Source organism: Sceloporus undulatus, chromosome 1 (assembly GCF_019175285.1).
Source record: "Sceloporus undulatus isolate JIND9_A2432 ecotype Alabama chromosome 1, SceUnd_v1.1, whole genome shotgun sequence".
NCBI classification, from domain to species: domain Eukaryota; kingdom Metazoa; phylum Chordata; class Lepidosauria; order Squamata; family Phrynosomatidae; genus Sceloporus; species Sceloporus undulatus.
In genome coordinates, this window is record NC_056522.1 from 240887255 (window position 1) to 240906847 (window position 19593).

The window sequence follows — 19593 nt, forward strand, 5'->3', positions numbered from 1 at the left end:
AGAGGTGAGCAGGAAGTTTGTGCCTCAGGAGCAAGGGGGAATAATTTGAGGCTTTCTAATTACTTAGGGCAAGTATTAGCTTAAATCACCTTCATATGTAGATGTAATGTTACTCTGGTTGTGGAACTAATAGGATTCCAATTTCCACTCCATCCCATCATACCCCAATTGCTTCACCTTTGCACCAGCATAATGTTACCTTCCATGATGAGGGGGAGTGTCAAAATTAGTTATCCTGTTCAGCATATATAGCAAGCAAGTATCAAGGTCAAATCTGTTTTCAAAGTGCATGTTCCAGGGATTGTAATGTTGTAATAGTGGGAGGAGCAGATTTCTTATTCATTTATGTTTTTGAAGGATGAAGACCGAAGTGAATTTTCACAAAGTTTCAAGATAGTAACTGATGCCCTCTGCCGGCTGTGTGAGGGGCATGCTCAACTAACAGGAAAAGGTAACGGAAGGGAGAGATCTGGATGTCCATCAGTTAGTGGAAAGGGGAGTGTTCTGATCAAATATTTCTTGTTTTGTTGTTTTCTTTTATTTTTGCAGCATATTCAGGAATAATGCTTTCTTTTGTTTGAATTAGCTTTCTTGTTTTTCTCTTAGTGCTTCAGAATGGACAGTTTCATCAACTGCTGATGACTGATGATGTTGAAACTTCAACTGTGATTATGTTGGTTTTGCAGAAGATTTTAAAGACCAACATGTTAAGTCCCACCTAAATTAATTTTTCCTTCTAAAAGTTTCTCTTAATGATTTTTAAACAAAAACTCATCTTAAAATGCTGATCACTTTTCTTAAATAAATTGGCTCATTTAAACTCTGAATTTACTTCCCTGGACAGTGGATAATGTTGTAAGTGAAGAAGACTAAAATTGCAGGAAATGTTTCTGTGGAGTCACGGGAGCTTTCTGGATTCCTATTTTAGCTCCAAATTAGCAGCCACATAAATATGTCGATATTACAAATGAATATAGAATGATGATCATAGCAAACACCCAAGGTTCTGAACATGTAGACTTTTATGTTCATTTCTCACTGTAGAAAATATATGTGTTAAAGACTAAGATTTTGTTGGGGAAAATTTAGACTCCTTTAGCAGTAACATCTAAAATAATCTTAAATCTGAAAAATGCTGTTCTTCTCCTTTTTAGGACAACATTGCTCTTGGAATCACTATATGTTATGTTCTGTACCAATGTCCCCTGCTGGATATTTTTTTTCAATTGAATAAGTGATCTAAGTTTGCACACATAATACAACCAGGTTTTTTATTTTGTTTTGTTTGCAGGAGAGGGTTCAGTGTTTTGTCAGCTTGATAACAGATACCATGTAGCTCCATACACGTTTGTATACAAGAACTGGCTAAAATTCTAAATTTAGACAAAACGCCTTTCATTGCTTATTGTCTTAAAAGACTGATAACCCTTTGTGCTATCTATGAACAATAGTATCTTCTTATTTCTCTAGAAGGCTTGTTGTCAAGTTAGGTTATTATTTTCGTTTATTTGTTTCTTTCATTTTGCCCTTCTTCAGTAACCACAGCAGTGTCCATGGCTGTTGTCCCCATATTATTCTCTCAACAACCTTGTGAGGTGGATTAGGCTGAGAACAAATGACTGCCCCAAGCTTGCCCAGAAAGTTTCATTGCTTAGTAGAGACTTAAACTTGGGCTGTTCAAGTCATATTGATTATTGCAGGGGTGGGCAGTTGTTACCCTCCAGATGTTGTTAGACTGTAGTTCACGTATTTTTTCACTATTGACTGTTACTATATAGGTGATGGGAGCTGCAGTCTAACATCTGGAGAATCACATTTGCCCAACCCTGTTCTAACCACTACATTTTTACATTTTTCTGGTGATAAGTCCTTGAGAAATCAGTCTTATTTTTTCTGCAAGACACTTGACTGAATGTCATTGTGTAGAGTACAGCATTGGAGACAGATTTTAAAGGAACTTCTTGTGTTTGGTACGATATTAGCTAGTTGGCATAACCTACTGTTTTCCCAGCATTCTTGAATAGAATCCGGCCACATATCTTTTATTTCTTGTAATTTCAGTGCTGCATTACTTGAACTGGATGAAAAGTCCCTGCACTGCATTTTAGATGAACTTGTTTATAAGCTTTCCTCTTCCACCAATCCTGTCATAGGAAATGCAGCTATAAAACTGTTACTGTTGATCACAGAATCTGATGCCCAACTGTTGATGACATTAATTATCCGCTACAAAGGTTTGGCGCGCTGTTTGTTTTTTTGGACTTGAGAAGAATTCTAGAAAAATAAGTATTGCCATATAAGGGATAATATTTCTCTGTAGTTCAAAAAGAAACAATGTCCTTTGTACAATCCAGCCCTCGAGAATCCTTTATAAAAGGTCTTAATTGTGTATCCACTGATAAATGATAAAATGAAGTTATAAATCAAATGATAACATACTATACGTTTGACTGAGACTTCCATGGGACTTAAGTTCAAATAGCACAGTGTGGATCTAGCCCTCTTTCAAAGAAGCCATGTTGAGATTTTTTTTACTACAGTATTTACATTTAATACCATGCTACTTTCATTTGATGCAAAAGACAATATCTTTCACAAGATGTAGCCCAAGAAACTAACAAGCAACAAAACTGTTTATTTTTCATTGTTGCCATGACTGAGAGCCTAAATACACCGGCACAATAGGCTGGCTTAGGGGCGGCATGGGAGCATGGCGTTTAGGTGCCCAAATGGCGGGCAGGGTTGCAGCATTTCAGCGGTGCAATGTTCGTACACTCCATGCCACAAAAACCCTGAAAAGTCAGTGCCATAGCGGAAAAGTCATCCTTTTTCCTCCCCTTCTTGAGCTGGAAAAATGCCGAATCGGTGCTGTGGCACGTGATTGCTGCAGCCCCAGTCTGGCACTTAAAGGGGCGGCATCATGCCTCCCCTTTAGATCTATCTCTGCTGGTCCTGAATTAACGTATTTGGGCTTCCAAAATTATTCTGACTTAGCTATTGGATTGTTAACACTTGTTTTAAACCCTTTGACTTTTGTGACACCTAAAATCACATACTTCTTGGTAAGCCTAGGGTAGCTCTATAAGTTTACCTGGAGTTGAATGTCTACATCCAGCAAATTGGTCACTCTGTGTAACTTAGTAAAACTTTATTTGCTCAGTGTAATTACCTTGGAGGGACATAACAGGTGCATTTGTAAGCATGCTAGATCCAAGCATAAAAGGTTGTGATTCTTTCCAAGTGTTAATCTGGAGGCAAATGTGGGTTTACCATCATGCCTTTGTGAGGAGGCCTTTAGTTGGTTCAGCTCTTTCTGAATGTTTTGGCCCTTTCTTTCCACTCATGTATTTGGCAAGAAAGCATCACATTTGCCTGCTCCTGCAAATGCAACTATAATTCTTTATTGAGGGACTGAGGAAACAGTGTTTTTTCAAAGCACCATGTTTATCTTGTTGTATCTCACTAATTAAGGGCTACAGACTCTTCTAAGCAAGCAGTGGACTGGCAAAGGATTTGATAGGAACCTCAACCAACTTTTGGACTTGCTGTATTCTGAAAACTACAAAATTCACAAAACACAGGTTTGCCTGAAATTTTATCTACTTATTCATGTAGTAAAAGTATCTTACCTGGTTCTAATCCATGTGTTATTTCTAAGTTTCCAACCAGCACTTGTTCAGTAAGTATTATATGTCCAAGAGAACTGCCCAGAGCTCCTCAAATACTTAGTTTAGAAAATGTAAGCTCCAGAGCTGCTCCAGTATTTATTTTAGCTAATTGGAACTCTGACATTTAGCCCACAAAAAAGCCTCCAAGGCAACTTCTAGATGAAAAATACAATAAAATTAAGCTTGTCAATTAAACAATTAAAAGAGCAGCATGAAGGAGCATAACATAACTGGGTTGGCTTCAAAATATATTGTCATGGTGGGAAGCTTAAAAGCATGGTGGAATGGGAACATCTTTCGTGCCCTCTTGAAACATGAGCAGGAGGCCTGCCTTAACCTATGGAGAAGCTGCTATTATAGCAGGTGCCTAGGAGGCGGCACCCATTGTTTGCTTCCCTCCATGTAGGAGCAGGGAGGAACCAACTGAAGCTAGCAATGCTGGCTGGCATCGCAAGACTAGTCAGGGAGACTGGCAGGACTTTTAAGGCCAGACACACGTGGCTACCGCCATTCCAGCCCCCAGCATCTGAGTGAACAGGTTGATAATATTGCAGCCTCTCCCTTGAGCTGACTTGGTAATTAGGGTTAGTTACCCCCTCCATGGGATAGCAAATGATTTATGAGGGGGTAATTCAAATTATTTATGGCCATTATGATTGATGTATGATCACCTGTCACGAGTGATTTATGATCTCAACGTGATTGATTTGTGGCAGTGCTATGATTGATTTATGGCCCAGATTATATTTAATTATGATTAATATGATTGATGATCATTTGATTGATGACCTGCTTGATTGATTTATGACCCTGTCTGCCGAATGATTTATGCTTGGTGGGATAAGCTATTGTATATACCCCCTCTATTATGATTATGCCACCACATCATTGGTCAAACCGTTACGCTGTACACATCACCTCTATGCAAGTATTAAAGGTGTGGCCAGTTTTAACCCATTACGCAGTGTCTGGCTCCTTCAATTCTGCTATAAGGGCTGAGTAATTTCTCCACCAAATACATTTGTAACAGGATATCATTTTTGACTCAGGAAAGTAGAAGCTTGATAAATTGAAAACTTCTCCAAAAGAATGGTCTGAACACAAGATACGGGGCAATGAAAAGCATTACAGCTGGCTTCATATTTTCAGTGCACCCAGTGGAAAAATGTGAGTGATCCTTTGCCTTGTTGATTTCAGGGACTACAACAAGCAGCATGCATAATCCAGGCAGTGTGGAGAGGATTTCAGACCCGGAAAAGATTAAAGCAACTTCCAAAAGCAGTAACTACCTTGCAGAGGAATTTTAGGTAAAAATCGGGATTTATTTTATTAAAAACCAGTAGGTGCAAGCATCAAGGATGGTGTTAAAGTGAAATGGGAAAAAAATATTAAGACTGAGTGGCAGCTGCATTATGAAGTACAACAGCATAAAAAAAAATTCTACAGTTCTTCATCAGTGGTGTTTTCCAGAGTTAGAAGATAACCTCCATATTTATAACAATTAAAATCAGAAGAATTATAATCCTCACTGAAGACACAAAACAGGTCCACATATATTTGTATAATGTTGCACATGAACTCCACAAGATTTCATGTATGCATTATCATCTGTATGTTTTTCTATGTGGAAATATCCCACAGTCTGTAGTTTGTTGTATGAATTAATGTGAGCTAGATTCAGTATTCAAGCCTGAATACATAGCTTGTCCCATTGTGTGAAGACTTGATCTCATAAGGAATCTAGAAATGTAGATTTCTTCTTTAAATATACTTTCCTTTCTGATTCAGGGACACTTACTCTTTAAAAAAAACTCTTTACATGGCTTCTGTTTTTATGGAAACATATTTTGCCATGAAATACGTCTGATGCCTGTTTTAAAGCTCCATAGTCTCATTACTGGCCTTGCTGTGAAAGCAACAGTGGACTGTTATTTTACTCATGCAGTTTCCATTCTAGCAGGAATGAATTGTAGAGAGCCTGTGCCCTTTTAGCATAAGAGCTACTAGAAAACTTCACTTGATAGCTGCAAAAAACAAAATTGTGGAGGTACACTGTACTAAATTTTTGCTTTAAACAGAGTGCACACTTTTAAAAAAATTCAAACAGAGGCTAATGACCACCTGTCAGAGATGCTGTAATAATGGATTAGCTGCATTGATAGGACTAGACCAGTGTTTCGCAAACTGTGGCCTTCCAGGGATTTTGGATTTCACCTCCCAGAATCCCAGGCTATTGGTCAATATGGCTGAGAGTTCTGGGAGTTGAAGTCCAAAACACCTGGAAGACCAGAGTTTGGGAATCACTGCACTAGTTGATCTTTTAAAGAGTCTTGTGGTTTGATGGCCAGCTATGATTCTCCAGCTGTGTTTAGTCAGTGCTGCAAAGGAACATGTTACAACATTTTTTGCCAGGGTCAGATTTTTAGCTGTGTTAGATTGCTCTGTGTTCCAGTATTTAAAACTGGAAACCAGTTTCAGTGTGAAACTCGCAGAGCCTCCAGTAATTACTAATGCTTTGTTGTAGGGCTAAACGAGAACGGGAGTTGCAAGATTTAAAAAAAACAGAAAAAGGAAGAAGAGCTCCAACAACAACTGCAACTTCAGAGACAGAGAGCCATGAGGTTGTTTCATGAACGACAGCTTACAGTGTTGGAAATAGTCCATGCAGGTATAGGCATTGCAGTAGCACTTTTTTTTTCCAAATCAAAGCTAATGTTCATTCTCCTGAAAAATTTTGTTCTCCTGAAAAATTTTATATATTCTGTTTCCTTAACAATTAATAATTGATGCACTAAAGGGCTTTCTTTAAATCTGGGTACGTTACTGTCATAGGTTAATGGGCAGCAGAGAAACCTAGGGGTCACACCCTCCTTACTGTGTTCCCCCAAAACATATATTTCAAAACAAATTTGCTTTTTTCATCGTTCATTCCCTGTTTCCTTTGCTTCTGGGAGGATGCTTACAAGTGAACTGGGAAACACTTGTATAGGGGACCCTCCACATTTGCTGGGGTTAGGGGCACTGGGCCCAGTGAAAGTGGAAATAAAAACTTTTTTTTTACCAGAGAGAATGCCTCTCTAAAAATCTCTAGGTCTTCCAGGGCAATTCTGTGGTCAAGATCTTCCAGACTTTGACCATGAAATTGCACTGGAGGACCTACAAATGCCTAGAGAAGTGTTCTCTCTAAGCATCTTTAGGTCCTCCCACATGACTTTTGGCAGACTTTGAGAAAAGAGTCATACTAGAGGACTTTGAGATTTCTAGAGAGAACATATTAATCAAATCTATGAATAATCAAATCTGCTAAAATCAAAGCCATAAATTTGGAAGGCCAAGTGTAGTTTACTCTGTCCAGGTTTCTGGTGCATTTTATTATACCTATTTGCTTCAATAGGTGGCAATCTTGACCTTATTTGCCCATGTCTGGAATGTATTCTTATTGAAAATTACACATTACTTAACCCAAAAGTGCTGTATGTAAACTGTTTCCAGTTATCTCACCTGTGTAACAGTTGAATGTGATGTACCATAAATTAACTTGGCCTCCCCCCTGCCCCCAGGTATCTAGGTGTTGATTAACAAAGAGATCTGTGACCTGCTATTTCAGCTGAACTATCATGGCAACCACTGATTTTTTTTCCTGTCTTGCTTTTGAACAATAATGAAACCCAGATCAGTTCTGTTTCAATATTTGCTATCTTTGCCCTTTATCTCCTAGGTCAAGTAGACAAGCATATGCATGAAATGAAGGAGAAGTCCGCTATAACAATCCAAAGGTACTGGAGAGCATTTAAAGCAAGAAGAAATTTTCAGCAGCAAAAAAAATCTCTCCAGCAATATAAGGCAGCTGTCATCCTTCAGAGAGCAGTGAGTATTAAAACTAGGTGCTAATGTGAGACACAAATATTATAGACTTGTGTAATAATTTGAATTTGTAATTGTGCAGTTTACTTTTGTTTGATTTTAAACTGCTTTAAAACTTAAAGAAGTAGCTGTCTGAAAACTAAAAATCCAAATGACCTTTTTAAATGTAGATAGAGGAGGAGATGGCAACATCCTGGGGATAATAGCTGCTGATGCTTTCTAATCCTTTTTGCCAATTCATCAAAATATTATTCTATTCCATATGACTCTGGAAGCCAAGATTTTAAGTTGCTTTTGCAGAAACATATTCTCTAGCCAAACTGTGCTTTACTATAGGAATTCCCTTCCTGAAGAGAAGAAATTAGCATCATGCCTCTGCCTTTTCAGATAGTTGCAGTGGTTTGATTCTGGTAATAAGTACCTGAGAACAGGATGCTGAATTAGATAGCACATTTAACCTAAAGCAAGACTGATTTTTTATTTGTTTGATGTAGGGCTTTTTATTCATCCTGAAAACAAAATGAAAAAACAAAGGAAAAGATTGAAGAGTACAATATTAGAGAATAATTAGTGTCCATCTTTTCACCTCAATACTTGTTACAGTCCTGAGCTAAACTTGTGTAATTATGTCTTTGTTCAAACACAGAACACTGAACAGAGTGTTAAACTCTTGGTTTTGTGTCAGGAGGCACATACAAAGATAATGTTTTAAGACAGCTCATGTTTTGAGTTACAGAGCACCTATTCTTGAAAGATTCTGTGACTTTTTCTTGAAAGATTTTTCAGGTTCATCAGAGTGCGATTTGGCTATAAAAATGCAGATTGTCTAAATTGTTTTTGCCAAGTATCTTCTTATTTGTGTTTCTTCAGGTGCTTAAATTCTTGGAAAAGAGAAGGAAAAAGAGGGCCTATTCTCTCTGGAAGCAGCCCAAGTCTCTCTCGGATGAACAGAGGTTATCACTGCAGCAAAAAGTAGATGACTACATCAGACTGCACTCGGTACATTGTCTCCATCTCCTTACTCGCAGGACATTTTTTTCCACATCAATTTGTTGATATGCCCTGTATTTTGTGGAGGATATTTGGCAAATACGGAGTTTATACCTGTCAGTGTCTGGATCCATAGGTCTCTGCTATTGTTCCACCTCTGCTGAATGTAGCCTTTAATTCACCCAGTGTTCTTCTACTGCATATTGTAGACAAAGACAGATGATGAAGTTCAGTCAAGCTGCTTTCTAGGGAAACTTGTTTGCCATCACTGTTCTTCTCATTGGTGTGTTGAAATATCACAGTGAGGCATACCTCTTTAAAAATCTGGTTTATTGTGAATAAGGCAGAGTGGTAATGCATGCTGCCTAAGCATTCCTGCTGCAAACATGAACAGTTAAACAAATCAGACTCCCCCTCCATGGTACAGTTATCAAGTCATTTGAACCTGGTAATTCTGGCCTGTCTATCTCCAAACAAGCCGGTGAAGTAACAAACTGTGACTTATTTCTGTGGCTTGTCAGCAAAGAGACAAGCAGGGCCCATATGTCATGATAAGCATATCATAGATGGCAGATCCATGGTTCCCTTAACTGATAGGGCAATATGCACCAGTGTGCTACTTATAAATTATAACCCAGGTTACCTCTGGAATCCTAACTTACCTAGTGGTGAGCAAACCCAGACACTGAGAAATGCAAGCCATGTGGGAATGTAGTTTGAAAGCCACCTTAGCACTAGTTCTCCTTCAGCATTAAACAGCCAGTACAGATGCTACAGGGAACTGAAAATGGTTCAATCCTATCCTAATGGCTACTCCTTTTTAAAATCTTATATGAGTCAGTGAAGTAGCAAAACATTAACAGTGGTTATAAACAGCTTCCAGACTAGCCTTGCTTCGTTTCTGATATTAATAAGTTCTAGAAATGGTTGGGCATCTTTTTTAATTCCTTATCCAAAGTCTACATGAGTGTTCATATACACGCAGATTTAAACATGTTTAAAGAAATTTTAAAAAAAAGAACTCCGGACATTTAAGGGTTTGTGTATGTTACCACTCAGTAGTACTGCCACAGGTACCACTATACAATAGGTGATAACAGGAGTTGTATATACATATGTTACCATAAGTTGTGATGCTAGGAGGTAGCTTTTTCCAAAAACTTTTTGAGCCTGAAAATCTGGCTATACAAGGGGCCATGAGAGGAGTGATGAAATTAATGGGTGCTGAATATGGCTCTACAATATCATTTCTCAGTCTTGAAGAATTAAAATCAGTATGCAGCCTTTATTAGTTCTACATTCTTTCCCCAATATAACATGGAAGAAATGCATAAAAATCTGTGCTTTATATAAACTCAGAAAGTACCATGAATATACTCTTTTCTCTTTATTTGGCCTGAGAAACGTAAGATACTCGGTTTGCTTGGGGCTTTTTTTTAACCATTAATGTAATAATATGAATTTGCTCCTTCCTGAATCCTAATTAGGAAACTAAATTTATTCAGTGATGGATTGATAGCTTCAGGGAGAAAACACAGGAAGAAGCAGAGTTATTAGATTTACAAGTGCTCAAGGAATGCAAATGTTGTGTTGCAGAGATTCACAAAGGTTTGAAGCTGATAACAGCTAATAGTAACAGGCGCCATCATTTTTCTCCAGGCCTCTGAGATGTCAGAAGAAATGAGCAGGGAACTTCATCATCAAGCCCAGGAAAAGCTGGCAAAGTATTTGCTGAGACAAAGCCAAGACCACAAGGCAAAGCAGCACAGAGAGGCGTTGCTGGCCCAGGTCCATACAGATGTGGATCAGCTGATGTGTATGTGTCCAGCTTCCCCCCCCCCCCTTTTTTTTTTTTTTTTTTTTTTTTTTTTTTTTGGTCTTGTTCACATCTTCTTTCCATGTGGATGAATAGTATTAGAACTAATTCTTACTTTTAGATGTCACTTCTCCGAGCCATAGCCTTTCTTTAGGGATCATCACCAGCTATGTGAATTGTGAACTACATAGCTGGTTGATATCACAACTCCTCTTTAAAATCTTTCTGGTCAGAAATGCTTAGCCATAGAAACCTAAGAAGGGTTTACCGGATCACTCTAAAGGCCTGTCTAGTCCAGTCAGACTCTTGGCCAGTCATATGCCTATGAGAAGCTGACATCAGGGCATGAGTGCAACAATATCCCTCCACTCACGTTCCCCAGGGACTAGTAGACAAAAACATGTACTGTATCTCTGATACAACAAGTGCTATATAGCCATCAGGGCTAGCCATATCCTCAAGGAATTTGTCTAAATCTCTTTTTAAAGCTCCCCACCCCACCCCAAGTTGATGGCTGTCACTATATCTTGTAGCAAATTCTAGTCTGAGTGTAGGCTGTGTGGAGATTTACGTTCTTTTTACTTGTCCTCTGTCTCCCTCATTCGTTTTAAATTAATGCTGCTTGGTTCTAGTACTATGAGCAACGACTTAGGGAGCAGGGGATGTTTAGCTTGGAGAAAAGAAGGTTAAGAGGTGATATGATAGCCCTGTTTAAATACTTGAAGAGATGCCATATTGAGGAGGGAGCCAGCTTGTTTTCTGCTGCTCCAGAGACTAGAACCCGGAGCAATGGATGCAAGCTCCAGGAAAAGAGATTCCACCTCAACATTAGGAGGAACTTCCTGACAGTAAGGGCTGTTCGACAGTGGAACACCCTCCCTTGGAATGTAGTCGATTCTCTTTCCCTGGAGGTCTTTAAGCAGAGGCTGGATGGCCATCTGTCAGGATGCTTTGATTGAGATTTCCTGCATGGCAGGGGGTTGGACTGGGTGGCCCTTGTGGTCTCTTCCAACTCTACGATTCTATGATAATATGAGAAGAGAGAAAAATCTATTTTCTCCATTTCATGTACACTTATATAATCATATCTGTCCTTACTCTTTCTTTTCTCACATGGTTTCTACACATGTAATCTTTCTTCATAGCCTTTGTCATTTTAGTTGCTCTTTTCCAGGTTTTTCACTGTTTCCAGCTCTATTCCTAACCGTGTATACCTGGAAATAAACCACAGTACTGAGTCCTTTTGTGGGAATGGGTTTTCTGAAAAACAACACAAATCTTCACTATGCAGTATGGACAATTGTTTTGGTAACCTCACAAGACATTAAAATCCAAGTGAGCATCCCAGGATAAATAATGATAATTTTCTGGGCTATAAAGATAAATCCAAAATCCATTTGCTCCCCCTCCCTGATAATTGTCCCAACCCATGCTGCTGTCGTTCCTCTATTACTTCTGTAGTCTTTAACCCAGCCTTATTGTTTGTTTGTTTGTTTGTTTGTTTATTATTCTGATGTCAGCTGGCTTGCACTTCCAAAACATGCGGCTGCTGGAACTTCTGTGTTTCTGCCATCTTTAGGTTTCTCCGATTTTTACTCCCTCCTTCCAAAACAAAAACAACCCTCCAGAAAAATTGTATAATCAATCTTTTCTGCTGATTTTTCTGTTCATGGAGACTGGGTTTGGAAATACCATGAACAGAAGCCTACAAAGGTTCATATTTTGAATGAGGAAAATGAACATGTTAATAGATTCCCCCATGCCTACAAAAACTGAACAGAAGAAAGTACTGACCTTCTTCAGACAAAATACAAAATTATGGTTTAGTGTTAAGAGACTGATGAGCTCAGGTTTGCTAGGTCCCATCTCATCTCTCCTCTGGCACAGCCAAGAAGAGACTGAAAACTTTTATTTCCATTTTTAACTAACCAAAATGTATTCTTATGTCTGAGTCCAGTCCAAGTGTAATTAATCTTAAGTATGGCTTTTGCATCACTTAATATACTAAGTGACATTCCCTATACAATGTCATGATAGAATACTGTCTTCACATCCAAAATCTGATGTATCAGACAAAATGGTGGGCCACTAGATTTGTTTGCCTGCTTCAGCACTGTCTCCATCTCTAATTCTAACAATGTGTACTTAGAAGTAAGCCCCAGTGCTGAGACCCTTTGTAGGAATGGCTGTTCTAATAAACATTGTATTCATAAACAACATGTGGCACATACTGGCCCTTTGTTAGAGCTTTTTGTTTTTTCTTTAATTCTCCTACAAAGCACAGAAGAAAAAACTGAAGCCACTGAACCTTGGGATGTTCAACCTTATATCCTATAGAAAAAATAATATTTGTAGCATGTGATTTTTTTCTCTTTTTTACCATAGGTGCACCAAGTCTTGCAGAATCTACCTTGACAGATCTGAATGTCTTCGTGAGTAGATCGGTTCCTGTGGTAGCTAAAGCCAAACAATCACACAACAGCATGTTAAAATACACACGATGGCCCTGGTGGAAGAAAATTGGAGAAGAATTTTTTGATGAAGACGCCATCTCAGAAGATCTTCTGAATGTTGAATTGGGAGCTTTGTTTGTTGCAGGGAGTAAAACATAGTTGGGAAGAAGAAAACAAACTGTAGCTAATATCAGTGTGATTGTACCACTGTGTCTTCTGTGACAGAACCTATTCCAAGACATTATAGGGAGCAGTTCCCACAATATACTTAAATGAATGGCTGAGTGATTTATTGAATTAGTCTTGAGACCATTTCAAATTGTTACAAGTTTACCTTAAAAACAATTAAAGTTAACATCTTATGTTAAAATAACAGAGGAGCAGAGTAAAACTATACAAATTAAACACACTGACCTCTTTGCACCACATTTTTCCTGAAATTCCCACCCTTGGATGCAAAGTGGGCCACCTTCAAAGACACAGAATGATTAGAACCACTGAAAAGAAAAGACTTTTTTTCAACACAGGCCAGTTGCTCTTACTGAAAGGGGCCCAGATAAAATTCCCAAAAGCTTGAATAACGGTGGCACTTGAATAAATAACATCCTTTGTTCTCTACTACTTAGGCACAGCATATACACAGCCTATCTGGAAGTGGAACACCTTTAAATCTTCCCTGGAAGAGCACTGGATCCATCACCTCAAACCAGAAAGGAGTGAAAGCAATGTGTATAACACACTTGAAAGGTTTCATTTTTATAAGAGTTCATTTTTCATATAATGGGTTTGTACTGAGGCAAACACAAATAATATTTTTATGTTTTTAAATTAAGACTAGATTTCTGTATTATAGCTGCAAAAGTTTGTACTCAAAGAATCTAAATGTTCAGTTCCACTAAATGGAAAATTCACTTATTAAAACTTGTATAATTCTGTTAAAGCAGAATTCTCAGTTTGATTATGGAGATAGGGGCTGGGTATTAAGAACGGAAAAGGAAAGAAAGAAATGGCAGCAACAATGGGAGATTATATTTTAATAGATGAAAAGGGACAGCTTTGGAGTAAGAAGCATCAGTGTGACTTGGAAACATCTTAAACTCACTCTTGTTGGAATCTTGAATACTCCTTTTAAAACATTACATTTTTAAATGTTGAGAAAAATCCCTTTTTGTTTTAGTAAATTAGCATATAATGCTATCTTAGGTTAGATTCAGAGAAGGAAAAGGGATTTCAAGTAATTTGTGGATTGAAACCATATATATTCCAATGCAATTGGTACTAGTTGCATTTTTTTTCTATAGGCCCAAATTCTGGGCTGTAGTAAGATTATACAGATTTCTCAAGCAAAACATAAAAATACAGGAATTTTGATTTCATACGGCTTATAATGTCACATTTAGGCATTCATACAACTTTAAATATATGTAACAGGCAATCAGAGGTCCAAAATAAATTGTATATAACCCTTTTGGAATTTTCAAAGCACCATTGCTCTGCAAGCAAATGTTACAGCCTTTAAAACAGGGATGGGACCTGGCAGTCTTATGAATGTTGTTGCATTGCAAGTCCCAGCTGCCCAAACCTGCTTAGCCAAGGGTGCAGAGTGCTAAGAGTTGCAGTTCATCATCTGGTGGACTGAATAGTTATCCAGTTTGAAAAGCTGAGATAAAACACTGATTTTCAGATTCTAACCATTAAGCACTCGAATGCATCTCCTGTTTCTCCTCAGTATTCCAGTTGGTTTTTAGTGCTAACAGATTTTATTGAGTAGTGTGACCAAATCCTACTGCTGCTTCCCTCATCCCAAATTTGCCCGTTCTTCTCATCTGATTTAGTGTTGCAGTAACCTTGGTACTACTTCTTTCACACTAAAATGCTATGTAAGAGTCCCTCACTAATGCAGCTTTTGCTAAATAAAGTTTTGCTGTAGGACTGCACATAGTCAACATATTCCTAAAAGATAAATTACCTGATGTGAATTATATTTGCAATATATGCATTGTAAGAAGAGGGTGGGTTTTGACCAATAGCTGCATACCTTTTTTGGTGAACCAGGCTTACAGTCTGAACCTAACATTTGATACATAACAGTTGTCATCGTGATTGTGGTGAGGCATAACAGAGATCAATTTTCATGGAAGCAGATCAGTACTTGCAGGGACATAATACCAGTAAAGATGTACCATGTTTCTTTTTAAATAAAAAAAATTATCAGGGGATGGGGAAGTTGTTATACCTTGCAATCTTATAACTTATATGTGTATGGATGTGTGTGCCTTCAAGCCACCTGTCAACTTATGGTACCTGTTAGCCATAGTGCATTTTTCTGAATTTTAGTGTGTGACGTATTCCACATGACCCCCAATGGACCCTGCTATGCAGTCCGCCATAATCCCCAGAATGGCAGGACATGTACGCACTACACCCAGATGAGGTCAGCCTAATGGGACCTTTTGGGAACAATACCCCTAGGACTAGCCCAGCAGGTAGTTTGGGAGTTGCTAATGGGATCATCATCACCTCCAACAATCAGAAGAATGAGCGATGATTGTCTAGATGTCTCACCTGATGAGCCAGCTAACAACTCCTTTCCCATTTCCCTTCTTTATTGACAGACCAGATTACCTCACCCCAGACAGTCATACACCTTTGACCAGTGGCTAGTTTTAGCCCTTAAAACCCCCTAGAAATCTCTCCTCAGTGTGCTAGTTTAGATTTCTTGGGGACTCTGTCACTGTGATCTCTAGCCTAGCACCAGCAATTCCATTCAGCTAACGCTCTTGGAATAGCTATGTTTCACCCTACTTCACCTAATTGGATTCCAGAAGCAAGCCTTGTCTGTAGTAAGTATCACACGTAGTTTTGCCTCAAACCTTTTCCAAGCTAACCCCTGATTTCCTGAGCCTTGAATGAATAAGTGTGTAATAGTGAATTGCTGTGTGATTTTCCCATTTAAATAAAAATAAATTTAGTTAGAGAAGTTTGCCTCTGTATCATTTTTTAGATCCACCGCCCCCTCAGTATACAAGTGGGAGACGATTTCGTAGAGTCCTTGTAGCCCACCCCCTCAATTTGTGCTAAGTAAAATTCCCCTACAAAGATTTTGCCTACATGACCACAGATTTCATTGTGTTTTCTTAGGTAAAGAGTACTTAGGTGGGTTTGCCAATAACTTCCTCTGAAATAGTGTATAGCACCTGGTATTCTCCCATCCTACTTAGCATTCAAGATCATGGAGGATCTATTGCCTTTAGCATCCTTTATAGTGGAGATGTGCCAACCAATATCCCAGGCTTTCCACTACCAAGTGGACTTCGCACCATTTCATATTCCAGACACAAAGCAAATGCTTATTTAAAACAGTGTAGCAAAGTACTCAGAGAGCTCAGCTTTTGTTTTTAGCATGTGTAAAAGCACTCTGAGAGCTAGCTGGATAAGGACCTCCAGCAGACCTGATCCTCACCCCGCCTTTTGGGCTTTCTCTGTCTCCAGAGAAACTTGGCTGATTTCTTCTCTTGTCATGGCTTGTGTAGCCCACAGACTGGGAATCCTTGTTTTATGGATCTTTGCTAAAAGTACAGTGCTCTGTGCTCAACTCTTCATAATTATCCACATTATAGCATCTTTTTATCATGGGGAGATGTTCACAAAGTTGTCCTGCATTTTCTTGAAAGAAATGAACCCCTGGCCTTTGTTAAATAAATGATGAATTATAGCAGTGCCTCACCAAAAGGCTGTACATTGTATGCTAATAGCCTTTGCCACTTACCACTATTGAACTAGATTATAGACTTCCCCTTTGTAATCTGAGGTTTTCTGGATAATGGAGTATACATTTTTAACTCCCTTTGCAGTGCCTGATTAAAACTACAAGAGTGTCAGTGGAGTTCACCTTACAGGACAATTTATTATCATAAACATGACTTTGCTCTTCTCCAAAGCCGTGTGGTCCCTACTGCCAAGCAGTGGCATTACTAAGGAGTGCAGGGGATGTGAACTGCACAAGGTGACACCCTAAAGGGGAGGGTGACACAACTGCTTCCCAAACACCTGCCTTTTGGCAGAAATGGACTGTGGCATTTACCTGTGTCCCTTTTAAGTGCTGAAGAAATGGGGTGAGTGGGGTGATGCTGAGTGGGAAGAGAAAGGGGAGGCCCCGGTGTTTTGTTCTGTTTTTTTAATTAATTTTTAAAAATTAAACTTTAAAAATTATTTTTTTTCTTTAGAAACATCACACCTCACCAAATTTTCATTTTAACCACATGAAACAATGTACATGTACATACAGGCGCGTTACAGACGGCCCAGAAGGGGCCGTCTCGCGCCGCCGCCAGTTGCAGCGTCCAGGAACCGCAGCAGCCAAACGGCGCAGTTCCCAGATGCTGTCAAGGAGAGTGAAAATCACGCTCCTTCTTGCTCCCCGGAAGAGACACCGCGAGACGCTAGTGTGGAACGGCTGCCGCCATTTGTTACGGACTCAGTCCGTGCTAAGGTTAGGGGCGTCTGGAAGAGACGCCCCTTTCTAACCCTAGCACGGACTGAGTCCGTCCTAGGGTGCCCGTTTATAAGGGGCCCATAGTTAGTCTGTGCGTATGATACTGTAATTTATGCCATTACATTCAGTGATATACGGGAATTATGGTTTATGAGTACCATTACTACAAAAAACATTACTAAGGATATGGTATGGTACACGAGAAGGTCAATGGGATGGGTGGCACAACTTGAGTTACCACACCGGGTGATGCCACCCATAGTGACGCCATTGCTGCCAAGTAATCTTTGGAGCATCTTGCTTATATAACCCTTAATAGAAAAAGATAAAAGTAGCTTTGCATTCTTGATCTGTTCAGTCTTGGGTTACCTAGATTTAGTACCAACATCTTTCCTTTCGATTCTACTAAATTCTTAATGCAAAATTCCATGCATGTATGTTGCACAGCTTATGTATTTTTGTGCCCCATCTTTCCAGCAAACATCTTTTTCTTTGAATCCACCACTGCAATGGAGAGGCTAAGAAAAGCAGAGAGACCTTCAAGGATGTGATAATGAGGTTGCAATCCTGTGGTGACAGCAGTCATGAAGAATGGGAAGTCTTAGGGCAGATGGATATCCCTGAGGAAGAGAAAAATGATTGTTTAGATGGGCGCCATTCCTTGGTGGTTGAGGGAATATGCTCTTCCGCTGAGGATAGGGGTTGGAGGGTGGATGTGGTAGTGAGATACAAACAATACAAATAGGTCAGTACAAGCATTGGTTTGTAAAGGGTACATAGGCATGTAATGAATTGTCTGCCTGGTGTAAAGGGCGCAGGTGCATTGTCTAGATAACTTGGTAGAGAGTATTCTAGTCATGTAAGTGTTTGTAATTCACTTTGACACCAGTGTTGTGGGGAAATATAATTGTGAGGTCCTAGAAGCAGCATCTAGGTAGGAGTTAAAAACCAGGGTGTTGGAAGTAGCTTTCTTTGAAATATTATCTATTCCAAATGCAAGGCCCATTTAGATAGCAAAGTTGAAGATGTTCAATGTGTGGATGAGATGATTTTGTAAAGTGGTGGGATTCAGATTTGTTGGGAATGTGAATACTCTGAGAGAGGCTAGCCGTGTACAAAAGGCACAGACTTGATTTGAACTAGAATGGAACCAGACTGCTGCCATTTTAATGTTTAAAAGACAGAAGAGCATCTTTCACACTGAAGCCTCAGAGTTCATCCACCAAAATCTAGGAAGCATCATCCTTGAGGATGAAGGTGAACATGATCTGGTTGCTGGAATAGAAGGGAGGGAAAATGAGATTTTGAGCATGTGTTTGAACATGATTTATGGGATGCAGTGGCTCACGTGGCTAAGATGCTGACTCTGTTCATTGTAACATCGGCAGGTCGGCAGTTTGAGGCCCGAACTCTCATCACTAGTCCCAGCTTCTGCCAACCTAGCGGTTAGAAAGCATGCAAATGCAAGTAAATAAATAGGTAATACTTCTGTGTGAAGGTACATAGCGTTCTGTGCAATCATGCTGACCACATGATTACAGAGTAGTCTCTGACAATGCTGGCTGTTTGGCTTAGCAATGGAGATGAGCACCACTCCCTATGGTTGTACATGACTTGACAGCCTTGTCATTGGGGAATACCTTTACCTTTTTGAACTTGATAGCCAGTCATAGAGGTAAAGACGAAAGCAGCAAATGTATGCCCTGGAGACACCTCTAGGTATTTTTGTGTTAAAGCTAGAAGCCTGTGAACCAAAATGGGTGAAATGGAGTACTGGATATAATGAACATTATGTAAATTTAATGGAGTGGAGGTGGCTGGTGGGATATGGTCCTCTGGATACAAATTCTATAACAAATACAGGGAACAGAATACTACAGGTGATATCACTCTGCCATTGTGCCTTGTGACATATGAATATATTAAAAGCTTCAAAAAGGGCTTCTCAGAATCACTGAGTGTGTGACAATTTCACACTGTAAGCGACAATTTTCACTGTAATGATTTCATACTCACAAATGATTTACTACTGGAAACATCTCCCTGACTAAAATGTTCCAGGTGAGATTGAAATCAGAGAGCATCCAAAGAAGAAGGTGTTACAGTAAGTGTTAACTTAAGTTATCCTTGCATTGGCAGAGTCAATATGTTTTAGTCATTAAAAAGCAAAAGATTCTACATATTCAGTATTTAGGAAAATACTGGGTGTGATCCCATGATCAGAAATACTAAAAGAGAAGGGAGTTCATGAGCTATGGGGTTTCTTAAAAATGAAATATTGAAGACATAATTCCAAACAGTTCCAGT

The 19593-nt window shown here is 39.1% G+C and overlaps 1 protein-coding gene across 1 annotated transcript in view; it reads left to right on the top strand.

Annotated features, from left to right (window-relative positions):
• Nucleotides 1-15756, top strand: part of IQCB1 (IQ motif containing B1) — a 22999-nt gene extending 7243 nt beyond the window's left edge. Inside the window, 11 exon segments of the mRNA XM_042445079.1 lie at nucleotides 358-451; nucleotides 607-706; nucleotides 2062-2234; nucleotides 3472-3581; nucleotides 4866-4975; nucleotides 6193-6223; nucleotides 6225-6336; nucleotides 7387-7535; nucleotides 8403-8531; nucleotides 10182-10338; nucleotides 12724-15756. Coding sequence (XP_042301013.1) covers nucleotides 358-451; nucleotides 607-706; nucleotides 2062-2234; nucleotides 3472-3581; nucleotides 4866-4975; nucleotides 6193-6223; nucleotides 6225-6336; nucleotides 7387-7535; nucleotides 8403-8531; nucleotides 10182-10338; nucleotides 12724-12950 — 1392 coding nt within the window. The 3' untranslated portion in view covers nucleotides 12951-15756.
• The last annotated feature ends 3837 nt before the right edge of the window (nucleotides 15757-19593 follow it).